Here is a 14,466-nt window from a genome sequence, read left to right as displayed (position 1 = left end):
TTATTTTACAGAGAGATGGGATGCTACGGAAAACAAACTACTGGTGTGCAGCACGTCTCCCTTCAGATATTAGTATTTTCTCGGCGTGTTCCTGTGACACAAAGAGAGGAACAGGACACCATTTCAATGGAACAGCGACACCATTTTCTGTTTGCCTAATATCGAGTGGAAGAAGACAAAAAAAAAAAAAAGACACAGCCAAAATTGAACAATGACTTGTTCTGCTTTGCTGGACATGCTAATTGTCTTCTCCGTGATTGGTTTTTGTGTAACAAATGAAGTGTGGGCGGTGAGGCAGAGTGTGGATCTCCACGAGCCGACCAAAAAGTCACACACGATGCGACACCGCCTAAAGCGTGGCTGGATTTGGACACAATTCTTTATCCAGGAAGAACAGCCAGCTCCCCAAAATATTGGGCAGGTACACTTTGAAGAGATATTTGAAATTAAGTTGTTGTTACCACGTGCATAAAATACATAGAAGCTGTTTTTATTCTCCTCACGAAAGCCATACATACTTATTTTACCATGTCTATGACAGTGTTCGAGGTAAATTATCTATGTGAATTGCCTATAAATGCCAATCTCTTACAGCTTTCACAGCCACACACACAATTGATGTGAATACTAGGTATCAAAACTTCTGGTTTAATTAAATAACCACTAGATTATAAAAAATGCACCACTACATTTTGGAGATGCCCTGAAACATTGATACATATGAATGCATATATATATATATTATTATTATTATTTATTTTTTTTCATGTTTACTATGATACACGCCAGACATTCAAGGTGTTTTAAAATGCCATTCAGTAATTTTCATAAATACAATTTCTCTCTGATTGTTCTTAAGAGAAGTGGTATTTGTTTTTTGTTCTCAATATTAGAAATGCAAACAAGATGACTGATGGAAAAAGTAGCCAGTGGTGTCTGAGATTTATCATAATAGTCATTCAGACACCTAAGGTACCAAAGTCAGCACAGATCTAATCACACACCTTCAAATATTTGTGCATTTTGATATTAATATAACATTCCTGTAACCCAAGTTTTGCCATCACAAAACTAATTTGCCATTGTTGCATTAATGAGTAATATGGTCAGATTTTATTTTATTTTTTGATCTTCATCTGTAATTCACATTTCTGTGTGCAGATTGGGTGTGCACAACAGCGTGATTGATTTTAAATGGATATTAGCTGAGGGTATGTGTGGGGGTGTGTGTATGTACTTGCATATGCATAAAACTCTGACTACGTACAACCTATCAGAAGAAAAAAATGTTATTTTCTCACTGTCTCATATGTCTTATAATTTTGACAGCTCAAATCAGACTCTGACAAAGGGGACCTTTCTATCAAGTACGTTTTGTCAGGAGAAGGTGCTGGGGACGTGTTCCATATAGATGAGTTTACAGGCAAAATTATCACTTTGAGGAAGCTGGACAGAGAGGAGAAGGCCTTCTATGTCCTCCGCGGCCAGGCTTTAAACAGAAGGACCAATCAGCCGGTGGAAATGGGGTCAGAGTTCATCATCCATGTCCAGGACATAAACGACAATATGCCACAGTTCATAAATGAGCCCTACGTGTCCAGCATTCCCGAAATGTGTCCTGTCGGTAAGTTTGTCACACAATATTTTCGAAATTTGAAAGAGCATTATAACTGAATTATTTTACTGCTTAAACAGTTAGACTACATTCAATACAGATTATCTCCACATTTGTCACATATATCTGTTCCTGTTGTAATTTGAGTGCAAATAGCATGAGACATTCCAATAAATGTGCTCATGTAGTTGTACATTTTCCAATGTAAAGTGAGCTCCCAGACTAAAGGGATAGTTTTCTTTCTTAATTAAAAAAAAATAATAATTTCACCTCTATTTATACGTTATCGGTTGAGTAAGCACACATGTTTATTTACAACACGATCCTGTTAAAGCCCCTCTCCCCCAAGTAGCCTACGCAGCATGTCTTTGGACTGTGGGAGGAAACCAGAGTACCTGGTGGAAACCCACGCATGGGGAGAACATGCAAACTCAACACGGAAAAGCTTCAGCCGGTTCAAACCGCGGCCCTTTGTGTTTTTTATTTAACTTGATTTCAACTTATCACCAATATTTATTATGAGTTTTAATGAAACACTTGTAAAGAAATTAAAGTATCACTCAACTGAATAAGGTAGTGCTGTTGTTCCAATACAAAGATGCCCCCCCCCCCCTGCCCACCCCTCACTCTGCATAGAAATCTGACCATGCCAGTGTGGCCAGCAGTGCCATAAAGGGGCACCTAATTGGTGGTAGCATTGCCCATAATTAAGGAGGGTTCGGTTGGCTGGGTCCACATCATCATTCTCTGGCGACTTCCCCCCAATGGTCAATTGGGCACCAGCAAGTCCAGCTGCTGAACTGCAAATGAAGAGCCTTCCCCTAACTCATCTCTGTGCAAGCCTGAATTGTGAGCTGCAGAGTGATAGGAAGTGACGCTTGACACTGCATGCTTTTTATAGGAGAGAGTGTGCATGTCTGTGCTCTTCCAAATTGATAGCAGGGGATCCAGTAATGAGCACTGATATAAGATTAGGTATTCCAAATCAGGGAAAGAATGCAGGCTTCAATCTTATCATAATGAATTCAACCAACAGCGTTGTAAAATAGAATTAAATAAATCGCCTGCTTAATTATGTTAATCAAAGTTAAGCGCTAAACACTTTGTGATTTTTGAACTGGGGCCAGAGAAAGAGATTTGTCACGGCAGGACCGTAATGGCAGTTATGGAAACGTGTGAATCCCAGCGCAATGTTGGGGAATAGCTCTGAGCGTGTGTATTGCCCAATGCCAATGATAGACCTACTCTGCAGGACACCTGCATAATTATTTCCTCCTGTAGACATGAACAGCGGATAAAGCCAATGCATCCCTGTGTGACGCCTCCTTTCACAGGGACCACAGTGGCGCAGGTGACAGCCACAGACGCAGATGATCCATTGTATGGGAACAATGCCAAGCTCATCTACTCCATACAGCAGGGGGAGCCATACTTCTCTGTGGAGCCCAAGACAGGTAGTCATGACAACACAAAATGTGTCCAGAAATATGATTACTTGCTGAAGTATCTCAAGTATCTCCAATACCAGTATTCACATTCACAGCAACCTTTGCTTTTACTTTCATGAAATCTGGACATTGCACACTGGCCTGGACAAAATGTCTGAAGTGCAAGAAAACAAAACAAAAATGATTTTTCAATGAAATTGTCTTGTGCAGGGTCTGCTGAGTGACTCATCCTGTATTGAACTCTTGTAGAGTGTGGATGGGCCCTGTGGTCTGGTTTTAAATGTGGACTGTGTAGGGCATTGCATAGGAATTAAAAGCTTTTGTGGGTTTTAGCTCCACTAAGGACCCCTGCTAGTTGATCACCTGTCTACAAGCTGGACTGTTAAGCTACACATGAAGTGTCTTATTCCAACTATTGTCTGTGTAAGCCTATTTGAGAAAATTGATCATCTGATATGCTCTGATTTGGGACAATATATACCTGATGCAATGAAAATGTGATATCTAATATACAACTTTTACAGCATTTTTTTTCACCTTTCAGGGCTTCTGTAGGTTGAAGAGTTATAACATAGGCTACTTCCACTTTTATACCCTGTTCAGTTGACTGGCTAGTATGTAGCCTTCTTTTTGAGAGAAGACAGTGAATTTCAGACTCTAAATTATCACAACATTATGTAATATCTATGGTAAATATTTCCTAGTATCTGTATGTAACATTTGCTGTTTAGATTTATAAAGAAATCTGTTTAGAACTTGCACCCGTACAACTCCTAGGTTACCCTGTAGAACATTGTGTTGTATTTTACTTTCAGGTATCATTGTGACATCATGGCCCAACATGGACAGGGAGACACAAGAGAAGTACCTAGTGATTGTGCAGGTGAAAGACATGATGGGTCTTTCTGGGGGCCACTCTGCCACAACTACAGTTACCATTAGCCTGTCTGATGTCAATGATAATGGACCTACATTCCAACACAGTAAGTCATACCTGCCAAGTCTCACCCACCTGTCAAATGCAGCCTGGGGCACCACACCACTTAGTTATTAGCAAGCTCACTAAGTAGCAATATGGTTTTCCTCTTTCATTATGAACCAAAATATTCACATTTGATTGAACACACTGATTGTTTTATACATAGCTGTTTCTTTGTTTGGAGTGAGCTCGTTCACTGTTGCTGTGTTCCCTGGCTTTGCAGTGATGCACTGTGCCACTGATCTCACCAGCAGGGACAGAAAGTAAACAGAGAGGCGTAGTCTCGCTAGTTCACTAACAATTATTTAAATGCACTGATAAAACTCCTGTAGCCAATTACCACCGTTGCAGCTTCACTACTGTGCATAGCATTGGATATTCAGTTATTGGTCCATCTGACTGTCTTTCTTAATCTATCTGTGCTAAAACTGAAACTTAAAACTAAACAAGGAACCTCACACATTAGCATGTTAGCTCACACATCAAAGTTAATTCCTGTGGTTTGTAACCCCAAATGTCCGCAGATCTCTTTACCTTTGCCGTGGCAGAGTCTGCCCCTGTGGGTACCACTGTGGGCAGGATTATGGCCGATGACCCAGATGTTGGCATCAATGCCAGGATGAACTACAGCTTTGAGGAGGCGGACGGCAGCGATACCTTCCAGATCCGCACCGACCCCGTGACACAGGAGGGGGTGATACTGCTTGTCAAGGTAAACAGTCCTCAACGCAGCCATTTGTGTGGTGTCAAGTGCAGTACATAAAATAAACACAAAATAAAAGCAACCTACCAATGCATACTCCAGGACATACTTTTTGGGTACAGCAGTGTCTGTGCTTAATGGCATTGTTTTGATTGCTTAGGCAGCAGCTAAGCAGCAAATTATCTGGCTATATAGCCACATTTTTTCTTCTCTTTTTTGTCACACAATTGTGCTTTATATATATATATATGTTTCATTTTTAGAAATTTCCACAGTGCATTTATGCATAGTCTTTGTAGCTAGGCCAAAACACATATTCCGTGTAATTCAAGCCCTTCCCCTGAGATTCTCCAGCCACTGACTTTTTGATTTCCTGTTTTTCATTGGGAGCTTGATAGTTGCATAAACCAGGCACAAGGCCTCAGATGAAAAAGATTTTTCTGCACCCAGAAGTAACATAAGGAAATTCAATGTCAAAATGTGTCAATGAAAAACATCTGAGGCTGTATTGACCACACTTGGAGATCTTAGTATTGGCACTGATGTTCAAAGATGTTCAAAGCTTGTATTTTGAATTGGGAATTGGGTTTCTATCTAAGGGACAGAATCTTAGAGTGACTTCACAAAGATAAAAGTATACAAGAGTAAAAGTCATATGAAACATTCTAGTGTTTTGTACACTAATATAAAATTATCACAAGGAGGAGGGTAAAGGTGTGGGGAAACATTGCTAGAAAAAAGGGAGGAGGTTTCCCATCACAGCAATCTGGGCCAGTGGTTCTTATTTTCTCTTGCTTACTGAGCTGACAAAACAATGAACACCTAATTTAAACCATATAATGTGCAAAACCTGTCAACCAGGCAAATGGCTTTCGGAGAAACACCACTGTTCCTTAGAATTTCAATTGGCGAGCATGGCTCTTTTTGGAAGTGCTTGTACTTTATAAGTATGCAGTAGCCAGTCACCATGCCATGCTAGCTAGCCAATTCCAATAAGGTTTTCGATGTTTTGAATACAGAATTATATTCCTTTTTGTTGTCACGTGATATTGACCATCATTTTAGTCATTATGGACCGTTAATATATACATGGCCAGAGCACTTTTGGGCAGCTCGGCTAGCAGGATCAAATCCTCTTTTTATTAAATATAACAGTATATCTGTATCTCTTGTTTATCTCTATTTGTTCATAAATCATTATTGTCCTGAAGCTGTAAAGATCAGTTAAAATGAAAATCGAATTCAATTATTTTCATAAAAGTGTTATTCGCTATTTAGAAAATTATATTATCTGAAACAGTACTGTTCCACAGATTTAAATTTTAAATTCAAACATCACTTCCAAGATTACTTTTAGGTTATTCTGATCCGTGATACTGTTAAGGGCACCATTAATGCAGGTACACTTCACATATCAGTGCACACCAATATTGAGACCTTTAACTGCATGTGTACTTTAAAATGAATTCAGAAGAAATGGACCTGTTATGAAATGGTTGGCTGAACTCAAGCTCTAGGGAAATAAAACAACTATGTGGCAACAGTAACTTTTTGTCCATAGATATTTCAGATGACACACAAGCAAGCCCGAAGTAGATGGCTCATTGACCATAAATTGACCATATATCATATTCTGGTAGAAATGTAAATGGTTGCTAGATGCACCGTGTTTTAGACAGTAAAATGGCTACTTACTTGCTTCAGTTCAAGTAATTGTTAATATAAATCAAAATAGCTAATTCATTTAAAAATCAAGTCTGCAGCAATCGTATAGCTAATATGCGTTAGATGATAGGACCACCAGCACTCATTAAACCAGCACCATGCACAAGAAGTAATGTAACATGCTGTTTTCCTCAGCCTCTGGACTACGAGAGCAAGAAGCGGTTTGTAATGGCTGCAGAGGCCTTCAATGACAATGTGGACACTCGCTTCTTAAGTTATAACGAGTTCCGTGACCGGACGACGCTGAAGATATTTGTCGAGGATGTGGACGAGCCGCCAGTGTTCACGACTGGGGAGTACGAGTGGAAAATTCAGGAAAACATGGCGGCAGGTACGACGGTGGGCGTCGTAAGTGCCAGGGACTCAGACGCCGCAAATAATCCCGTTAGGTAACTGTACCTTGACTTTCATTAAACATTGCTTTCCACCCAGGTGACAAGCTCTGAAAGTGCGCTCTCTCTATAAATATCTATCCTCTATCTATCAGCTCAGGATTCACTTCAGCATATAGTAATTCAGAAGCTTGCTTTGTGAGACATTTTGGCACTGGGGAGCACAAATTTATTTCCAACTGCGTTACCAGCTCAGTGCATTCAGTTAGCTTTTATCTCACCAAGCTTATATTTATCATATTACTTTAGCATGAAATGAAAACTGCCGAATAAAATATGCCCACTTTTCTCCTCAATGCTTTTTCATCTACAGCTTGAAATATCAAATGCAAGGAAGAAAAAAAAAAGAAAAACCGGGTAGTGCACAATGTGTGCTGCATTCAGTATTCACACTGCATGCAGTTTTATTTAATTTGTCAGCAGTGAGTGATACACAGCTGCAAGGTGGAATAATTTGCCTACATGCATCAAATCTGGTTGATTTACAGACTGCTTAAAAGGGCAACTAGTGCGTAATGTCTAATCATGGTGCCTTTTAATGGGGGGTGCTTTTTAATGCAACTTTGGAACGTCTTCACAAGTGCTGCCATCACTGCTTTAACGATAAACGACTGCCAAGATTTGGGGCGATTAGCACATTGTATTAATTTAAGTTGCCCAAAACCTCTTAGGTCTCCGTTTATATTTTTCTTCTTTTTTCTCAGACAACATTACCACGTTATTGTGCTTGCCTTTTGTTTATCAGGATGGAAAAGCTAGAATTTATTTACATTTAATTGCATTTGATTATTTATTGACATTTTCATTATTTGAAATAATTAATATATTTCTATTGTAATACACTTCAATTTTTTTAGTGTATTGGGAGTATATGTTCGTGGGAGTAAGTGTTCGTTATTGTATCCAACTTACAATAAGGGAGCTGTGATGCATTTCTGACTCAAAAAATTCTTGCAAAAGGCTCTGGAATTTCCATGATAGCTCAAAAATGGCCATTGTATTGTGTGAAATGGCTTTGTGAGATACCGAATAGTCACATCTTGCCCTTTTTTCCCCTCCAGGTATTACATTGCTAAAGGCTCTGATATGAAAAGAGAGTTCAAAATAGACCCAGACAATGGAACAATTATGATTGCAAAATCCCTGGACCGAGAGGATTCAGCCTGGCACAATTTAACTGTTACAGCCAAAGAGAAAAGTGAGCCAAATCCTACACGTACTATGGTGCACACCTTGTATGTGTACAACACAGTAATACAATTAATGAGCTGATGCATTCATTTGCATTTCTTCTGTGGATATCTTGTGAACAGAATTTAGTCAGAGGCAGTTTACAAATTGGATACATTTTTATTGTGTTATGTTATACTTGTATTACAATACAACTGTTTGTTTTTTGTTTTTTACAGCAGAAGTAGGCAATCTTGGATTTATTACGTACTAAAAATCTTGGAAGGGGATCTAGGAGATATATCAAGCAATTGTGTGTGTTTCAATGATCGTGTGTGTGATTACGGTATCTTTTTTCTTTTTTTTTCTTTTTTTTAGAACAAAATTTTCTATTTTCTTCTGCACTGGTTTTCATCAAAGTTCTGGATGTAAATGACAATGCCCCTCAGCTCTCCCAGGAGTACCGGCCATACATCTGTGAAGGGGTGCAGTCAGGTGAGGTGAGTGGTTTTTAGTCACAAGTCATTCCAGGGTCACACACATTTCATGAAATTTGTCCACTCTCTATAATCAATTTATAATCAATTAAACATCTTTATCCCTGGTAAATCACACAGTATAAAGCCTATAAATGATACATTGACATAGTTGGATTTGTAATGACACTATTCATGTGACTCAAGACTTGAACCTGTAACCCTTTCAGAACATGTTCTATAACTGTTATTCACACTTCCACATATCTTGTATTTCACAAACAGTGAGCTCTGCAATAAAGACATAAACAATTCACAGTGTGCACTCTCTCAGCTTTTATTTAAGAGTATTTTCATATATTTTGGTTTATCCATGTAGAAATTACAGTACTTTTTATTCATAGTCCCCCATTTCAGGGCATCATTACATTTGAGATAAATAGTGTGTCACAGGTGTTTTTGATTAGTCAGGTGTGTTCAATTGCTTCCTTAGTGCAGGTATAAGAAAGCTTTCTTAGTGTCTAGACTTTTGATTTCCTTGGCGTTGGTCAACACGGGGACCATAGCTGTGGCAACTTGTGCCAAGGAAGCCAGTATGAGGCTGAGAAATAATAAAAAATAAAAAAACAGCCAGAAACATAGACCAAACCTTAGACTTACCAAAATCAACTGTTTGGAACATAAATCACAAAGGATCTGGTATGCTAAGGAAGACCTCTACCGTTGATGACCAAACAATTCTCACTAATGAAGAAAAACCCCCAAAAAGCTGTCTGACAGATTAAAAACACACTTCAGGAGGCAGGCCTGGAAATGTCAGTGCCTACTGTTCGCAAACAGAACTACAGAGGCCACACTGCAAGATGCCAACCACTAGTTAGCTGTAAAAACCTTAAATAACTTAACTTAAATAAAAACTCAGAATGTGCACTTCAACCACACATGAATTGTTTGATTACAAATCTAAAATGTGGAGTACAGAGCCAAATCAATAAAATATTTCTTTGCTCATTGTATTTTGGAACCCATTTTAAAATCAATTTTAACTTGAGGAGTTCAAGGAATTATCTTGCCCAATGGCAGAACTATCATGTATATCTAAGACTTTAATAACAGTTATTTCTTAATGAGGCCAGTGCCCTAATCTGTTCTTCAAATTTCAGAATCATCTCTCTTTCACAGAAATTAGTTCTATTGAATTAAAAAGATAAAGTGCTTGTTCTGAGGTTTGAAGGCCTTCTCCTGTGGCACTTGGTTGTTTGGTCCTTCTAAACCCCTCTGATCTGAAAACAGTGTCCCAATCCTCCAGCTCGTCCAGGTAATTAGCGCAGTGGACCAGGATGACCCTCCAGAGGGCCACCATTTCTACTTTTCCATGGTTCCAGAAAAGCGCATCAACCCCAACTTCACCCTGAGGGACAACCAAGGTAAAGCCCAAAAAAAAAAAAAAAAAATAAGAGGTTCTGGTGGGTGGTGACACATCTACACTAACACAGGACCTGAGAGTAATACCACAATATTTGTATATTTAACCGCACATCATGAAGGAGTCCTACAATGAATGTAAAATATTCTCACTCTGTGCCATCCTGCCGTGTCACAGACAACACTGCCAGTATCCTGACCCGCAGGAGTTCTTTCAACCGGCAAGACCGCACCCAGTACCTCCTGCCCGTTGTAATTACCGACAGTGGCAGCCCGGCGCTCACCAGCACTGCCACCCTCACCATCAGCGTGTGCAGCTGCCAGCCTGCCGGGCACTGCCCCACTGGGGGCGTGGAGGCCTTCGCTATCTCCATGGGCCTCAGCGTCCCGACGCTCATCGGAATTCTGGTCTCTCTGCTCACGCTCACAGGTGAGAGGAGGGTACCCACCTGGCCGGGTAATGTGTTTTTTTTTTGTTTTTTTTTTAACCTGAGTGGGCTTCTGCTGCTCACCCCGTAGCTTTCCTGAATGAGTTTTATTTCTTCTGGAAGCAGGGCTGATATGTTCTGAAGGCATGGGGACCACTCATGCCCCTGCTTTGTTTGTGGGGTGCATGTGCTTATGTGGGAGTGTAGGCATTCATGCATGTACATAATTGCATGGGGTAGAGTCTTTGTGTGTCTACCTGTGTGTACCTGTATTTGCTTGTGTGTGTGTGTATGTGTGTGCCTGTGTGCTCGTGTGTGTGTCTATTTGTGAGTGTACTTCTATTTTTGTACTTGGAAAGCTTTGGATGAATATTCTGAATATGATTCTGAGAAATTAGGGCATTTATGCATTTATTTATGCAGTGCTACACAGGATTGGCTCATTCAGAGCAAAAAAAAAAAAAACTGCTGTTGCTTGAAAAGTCCTGCTTTCAAGTTGATGTTAAATCTTTTCATTTCACCTAATAACTTTTTTTGAACAGAGCATTTGCATTAGTTTGAGCTAGTGCAACACAACTAGGCATCTTCTCATCACCTGGCAAGTATGAAGTGTGTGACTACAAAAATGCCTCTTAATAATTCAGCACCTTCAACTGATATCGGTTACTCATGTTTACTAGAATGTTCTTAACACAAACTAAATATCACTAAGATTAACACATGAGTGGAACTCTATGTTCTGTGATATGCTGGGTTACAGAAATGTTAAATCCCACCAGAGAACAGCATAGTAAGGCTTTTCTGAAGTTCATATCGTATTTAAAATTGCTGCTGCTGCTGTGTGTATTCCCTGTCCTCCTCTCTGCAAATATGCATGTGCCGTGTGAAAGGGGGAAAAAAATCATTCAAAGACAAATTTTTAAAAGAATTGTTTATTCACACGGGTGTTCCCTTATGAAACTGCAATATATTGTAAAATATACTGAAATAAACATTATCTGTATATTGCAACACTTCATTATATGTTGGCAAATATATGAATTATTGCCACTTTAAGATAAATGTCTGTGAAATATATTTATCATAGTTTTTTGCACATACAGTAGGACTACATATTTATAATATATTGCAGTGTATTCCATTTCCATAAGGGATTCCTAGTTGTTCATATTGGCCTGTACTTGACCTGCAACGGCCACGTTTTGCTTGTCATTCCTCTATTAATAATGCAGTGGCCACTACCCTCCTGCCCATTTATGCTTGCAGTCCTGTCCATACTAATGCTGGCGGTGTGGAAACACAGAAAGCAACGGCAGAAGAAGGAGCTGGCCCGAGAGAAGGGGACCGAGCGGTGGGATTACATTTCAGAAAAGGTCCTGCGCTACTCGGAGACGGGCGTCGGGGAGGCCGATTCGGTGGCCTGCCGCACGGTGCCCCTGAGGCCCCACCCGCGGCGGAGGGAGCGGAGGCTCAGGAGGGAGGAGGTGACGGCCAGCATCCGCATGTCGCTCCGCCACTCTTACCTCATCGGCCCCGAGGACGAGGTCTTTCAGCAGTTCATCCTGGACCGGCTGGCCGACGCCGACAACGACCCCTGCGTCCCGCCCTTTGACTGCCTCCACAGCTACGCCTTCGAGGGGACCGGGTCTCCCGCCGGATCCCTCAGCTCTCTGGGCTCCTGCGCCTCGGAGCCCAACTTCGAGCGACCCCCTGACCCAGGGCCGAGGTTCATGCGGCTCGCACCGTGGACCGGGGCTGGAGAGGAGCAGACGACGTTCTGAGAGAGCCCATTAAAAAATGAGTGGGCCCTGGTTCTCCCCCATCCACCATACAGTATCAGGACAGCTATATATGCTGATTTAAAACAATTATTATTATTATTTTTTGCTTTTTTATTTTTTTTATTTTATTTTCTATTACACACAGTGCCTTGAAACTTGTCTAACAATATGTAAAGGAGGCTAACTTCAGTTTTGTCATATTACCTCAGTATTTATAATATTTAAGTACAAAGAAAGTTTGTATCACCTATTTGCTTTCCAAAGATAGACATGGATTAATATAAATGTAGACGTATGAATGAATCTGAAATACAAGTGCAAAACTGGGTCGCGGCATTACACATTTCTAAATCAGTACTGCTGCTTACTGTGATTCCAAAAATATGATAGGCTCTATTGAAACAAATCTAATCCAATACTAATACATTTCCGACAAACAAACTGTAGAAAACCACCTTGCGTGATAAATGTATAAAATATTGATCAGTACCTGATGTGAGTCAGTGTGCAGTAACGGCTTCGCAATTGTTTTTTTTATTTTTTTAGGACAGCAGACCGCTCTCTTTATGCTCTTGTTTGGACTTTAATCAGACAGGGAAAAATCAGAAAGGGCTATAGATAGAGGTGGGATTGCAGTACAGAATGTGCCATGGTGGGGTAATTGAAAGCCTGGGGAATTTGAAAACCAGGTGCTCTACAGACTGAGCAACACATTCTTGCCGCGGATCTGTAATAATATTTCAGCCCTTCCATCAAATGCCAAAAGCATTGTTCAGGTTTGCAACATGCACAGTGCCCTTTAGGTGTAATGCTCCTCCTACTTCTGGTTACCGATGGCAGACAGAGTTGAATGGGGCTTGATTGTGGTATCTGTTGCCAGTTTTCCCGTGCAGCATGGAACATTATGCATTTTTTCATTGTCAGTCTTCAAGCATTATAGTGGAATTTAGGCATTGACAGGCGATATTAGAGCCATTTTACCCAATTGCAATCAGTTTACATTTGGATTATGGTAAAATAATTCATTGGGAATAATTTGTATGTGATAGGGATACTTCATTTATTCACTGGTTTATTTGCTGAGCCTGGGGCACACTATTAAAGTGTACTGATGTAAAAAAAGAAGTTTTTTTATTTTTTATTTCTTTGTTATTCTGATTTGCAGGTAAAATACACAAAATATACACTAATAATAAACTATTTCAAAGAGTAAAACTTGCGCAATGCAGCCAAAGGCATGAGGTGATTTTAGATGCCATCCCTGTGGAGCTCTTCCTCATTTTGGTTTGCATTGTTTGTCTGCATAAATTATCAATTTTATTTGCTTAAATAAAATAGGACAAAAGGCAAACATCAAATTTGTTTGCAGTTTCCTTTATTCTTGAATGAATGGTGTGAAGAGACATTGTTTACTTAGACTGGGGCTAGGTGCACACCTATCAAGGGATGTAATGTGTAACATGGCTGATTTCTCAGATCGGCCAAACTGAAAATCCCTGTGCATGCATCTCAGGTTTCTCTTGTTTACTGAAAAAAACACTGTCTGTATCCATAGAGGCCAGGAGAATCTCTTTTATTAGAGAAGTCAGATTTAAAGTATATAGATAAAACACATTTTAATAGTTCAGTCACTATCTTAAGGCCGGTCCTTACCTCCAGAACTCAAATCCTTTGAAATCAGTAATTTTAAAGGAATTTGAAGCATATACAGAGAATTAAATAAAGATTTGACTATGTCAAATTTGACTTAATCGAGATTTACCACAAGAATTTTATATTTACATTTCTACACATACAAATCTACACTCAAACATGTATATGGCACCAGGTAAATATCTGTTCCCAGTCTGTTCTATCACATCACATTGGCAATCTGTATGTGTTCACACAGCTGAAGACAAAAATGTGAGAACTTTCTTAAAATTCAGATGACATCCCATACCCCAGGCTATATATTTCTACAATACATTTAATAAATTTGTTTTTTAAATTTGTGCTCATCAATTTTAGGGACCATGTAGCCTTTGGGTATTTTCTCACAACATCAAAAAGCATTTATTTTTAAAATTATTATTCAAATGGATTTTCTCAAATGGCTGCACCAGGATGGCTAGTAATTTAGAAAGATTTGACATGCATACCTGTAGATTAAATAGAAATACATTCTTAATGTAGCAACCCTCTTTGAAGAGAAATAATATTTTATAATTATTAATAATGAATAATTCTTATTCATTTCATGATCTTTGATTTCAACACATTTATCACAAGCAATAACCTGCTCCTCCAAGAAACAATCAATTACCACTTTCCATGCTTCGTAG

At 39.5% G+C, this 14,466-nt stretch overlaps 1 protein-coding gene across 1 annotated transcript in view; it reads left to right on the top strand.

The window, feature by feature from the left end:
• cdh19 (cadherin 19, type 2) overlaps positions 1-13,500 on the top strand; it is a 29,374-nt gene extending 15,874 nt beyond the window's left edge. The window contains exons 2-12 of the mRNA XM_035412272.1: positions 12-421; positions 1,330-1,624; positions 2,950-3,069; positions 3,879-4,046; positions 4,567-4,754; positions 6,606-6,859; positions 7,924-8,060; positions 8,411-8,532; positions 9,818-9,935; positions 10,112-10,363; positions 11,628-13,500. Coding sequence (XP_035268163.1) covers positions 212-421; positions 1,330-1,624; positions 2,950-3,069; positions 3,879-4,046; positions 4,567-4,754; positions 6,606-6,859; positions 7,924-8,060; positions 8,411-8,532; positions 9,818-9,935; positions 10,112-10,363; positions 11,628-12,142 — 2,379 coding nt within the window. The 5' untranslated portion in view covers positions 12-211 and the 3' untranslated portion in view covers positions 12,143-13,500. The remainder of the gene's footprint in view (positions 1-11; positions 422-1,329; positions 1,625-2,949; positions 3,070-3,878; positions 4,047-4,566; positions 4,755-6,605; positions 6,860-7,923; positions 8,061-8,410; positions 8,533-9,817; positions 9,936-10,111; positions 10,364-11,627) is intronic.
• The last annotated feature ends 966 nt before the right edge of the window (positions 13,501-14,466 follow it).

The sequence above is a fragment of the Anguilla anguilla genome, chromosome 4 (assembly GCF_013347855.1).
Source record: "Anguilla anguilla isolate fAngAng1 chromosome 4, fAngAng1.pri, whole genome shotgun sequence".
In the NCBI taxonomy this organism is placed as follows: Eukaryota; Metazoa; Chordata; class Actinopteri; order Anguilliformes; family Anguillidae; genus Anguilla; species Anguilla anguilla.
This window is presented reverse-complemented; position numbering and strand designations above follow the sequence as displayed.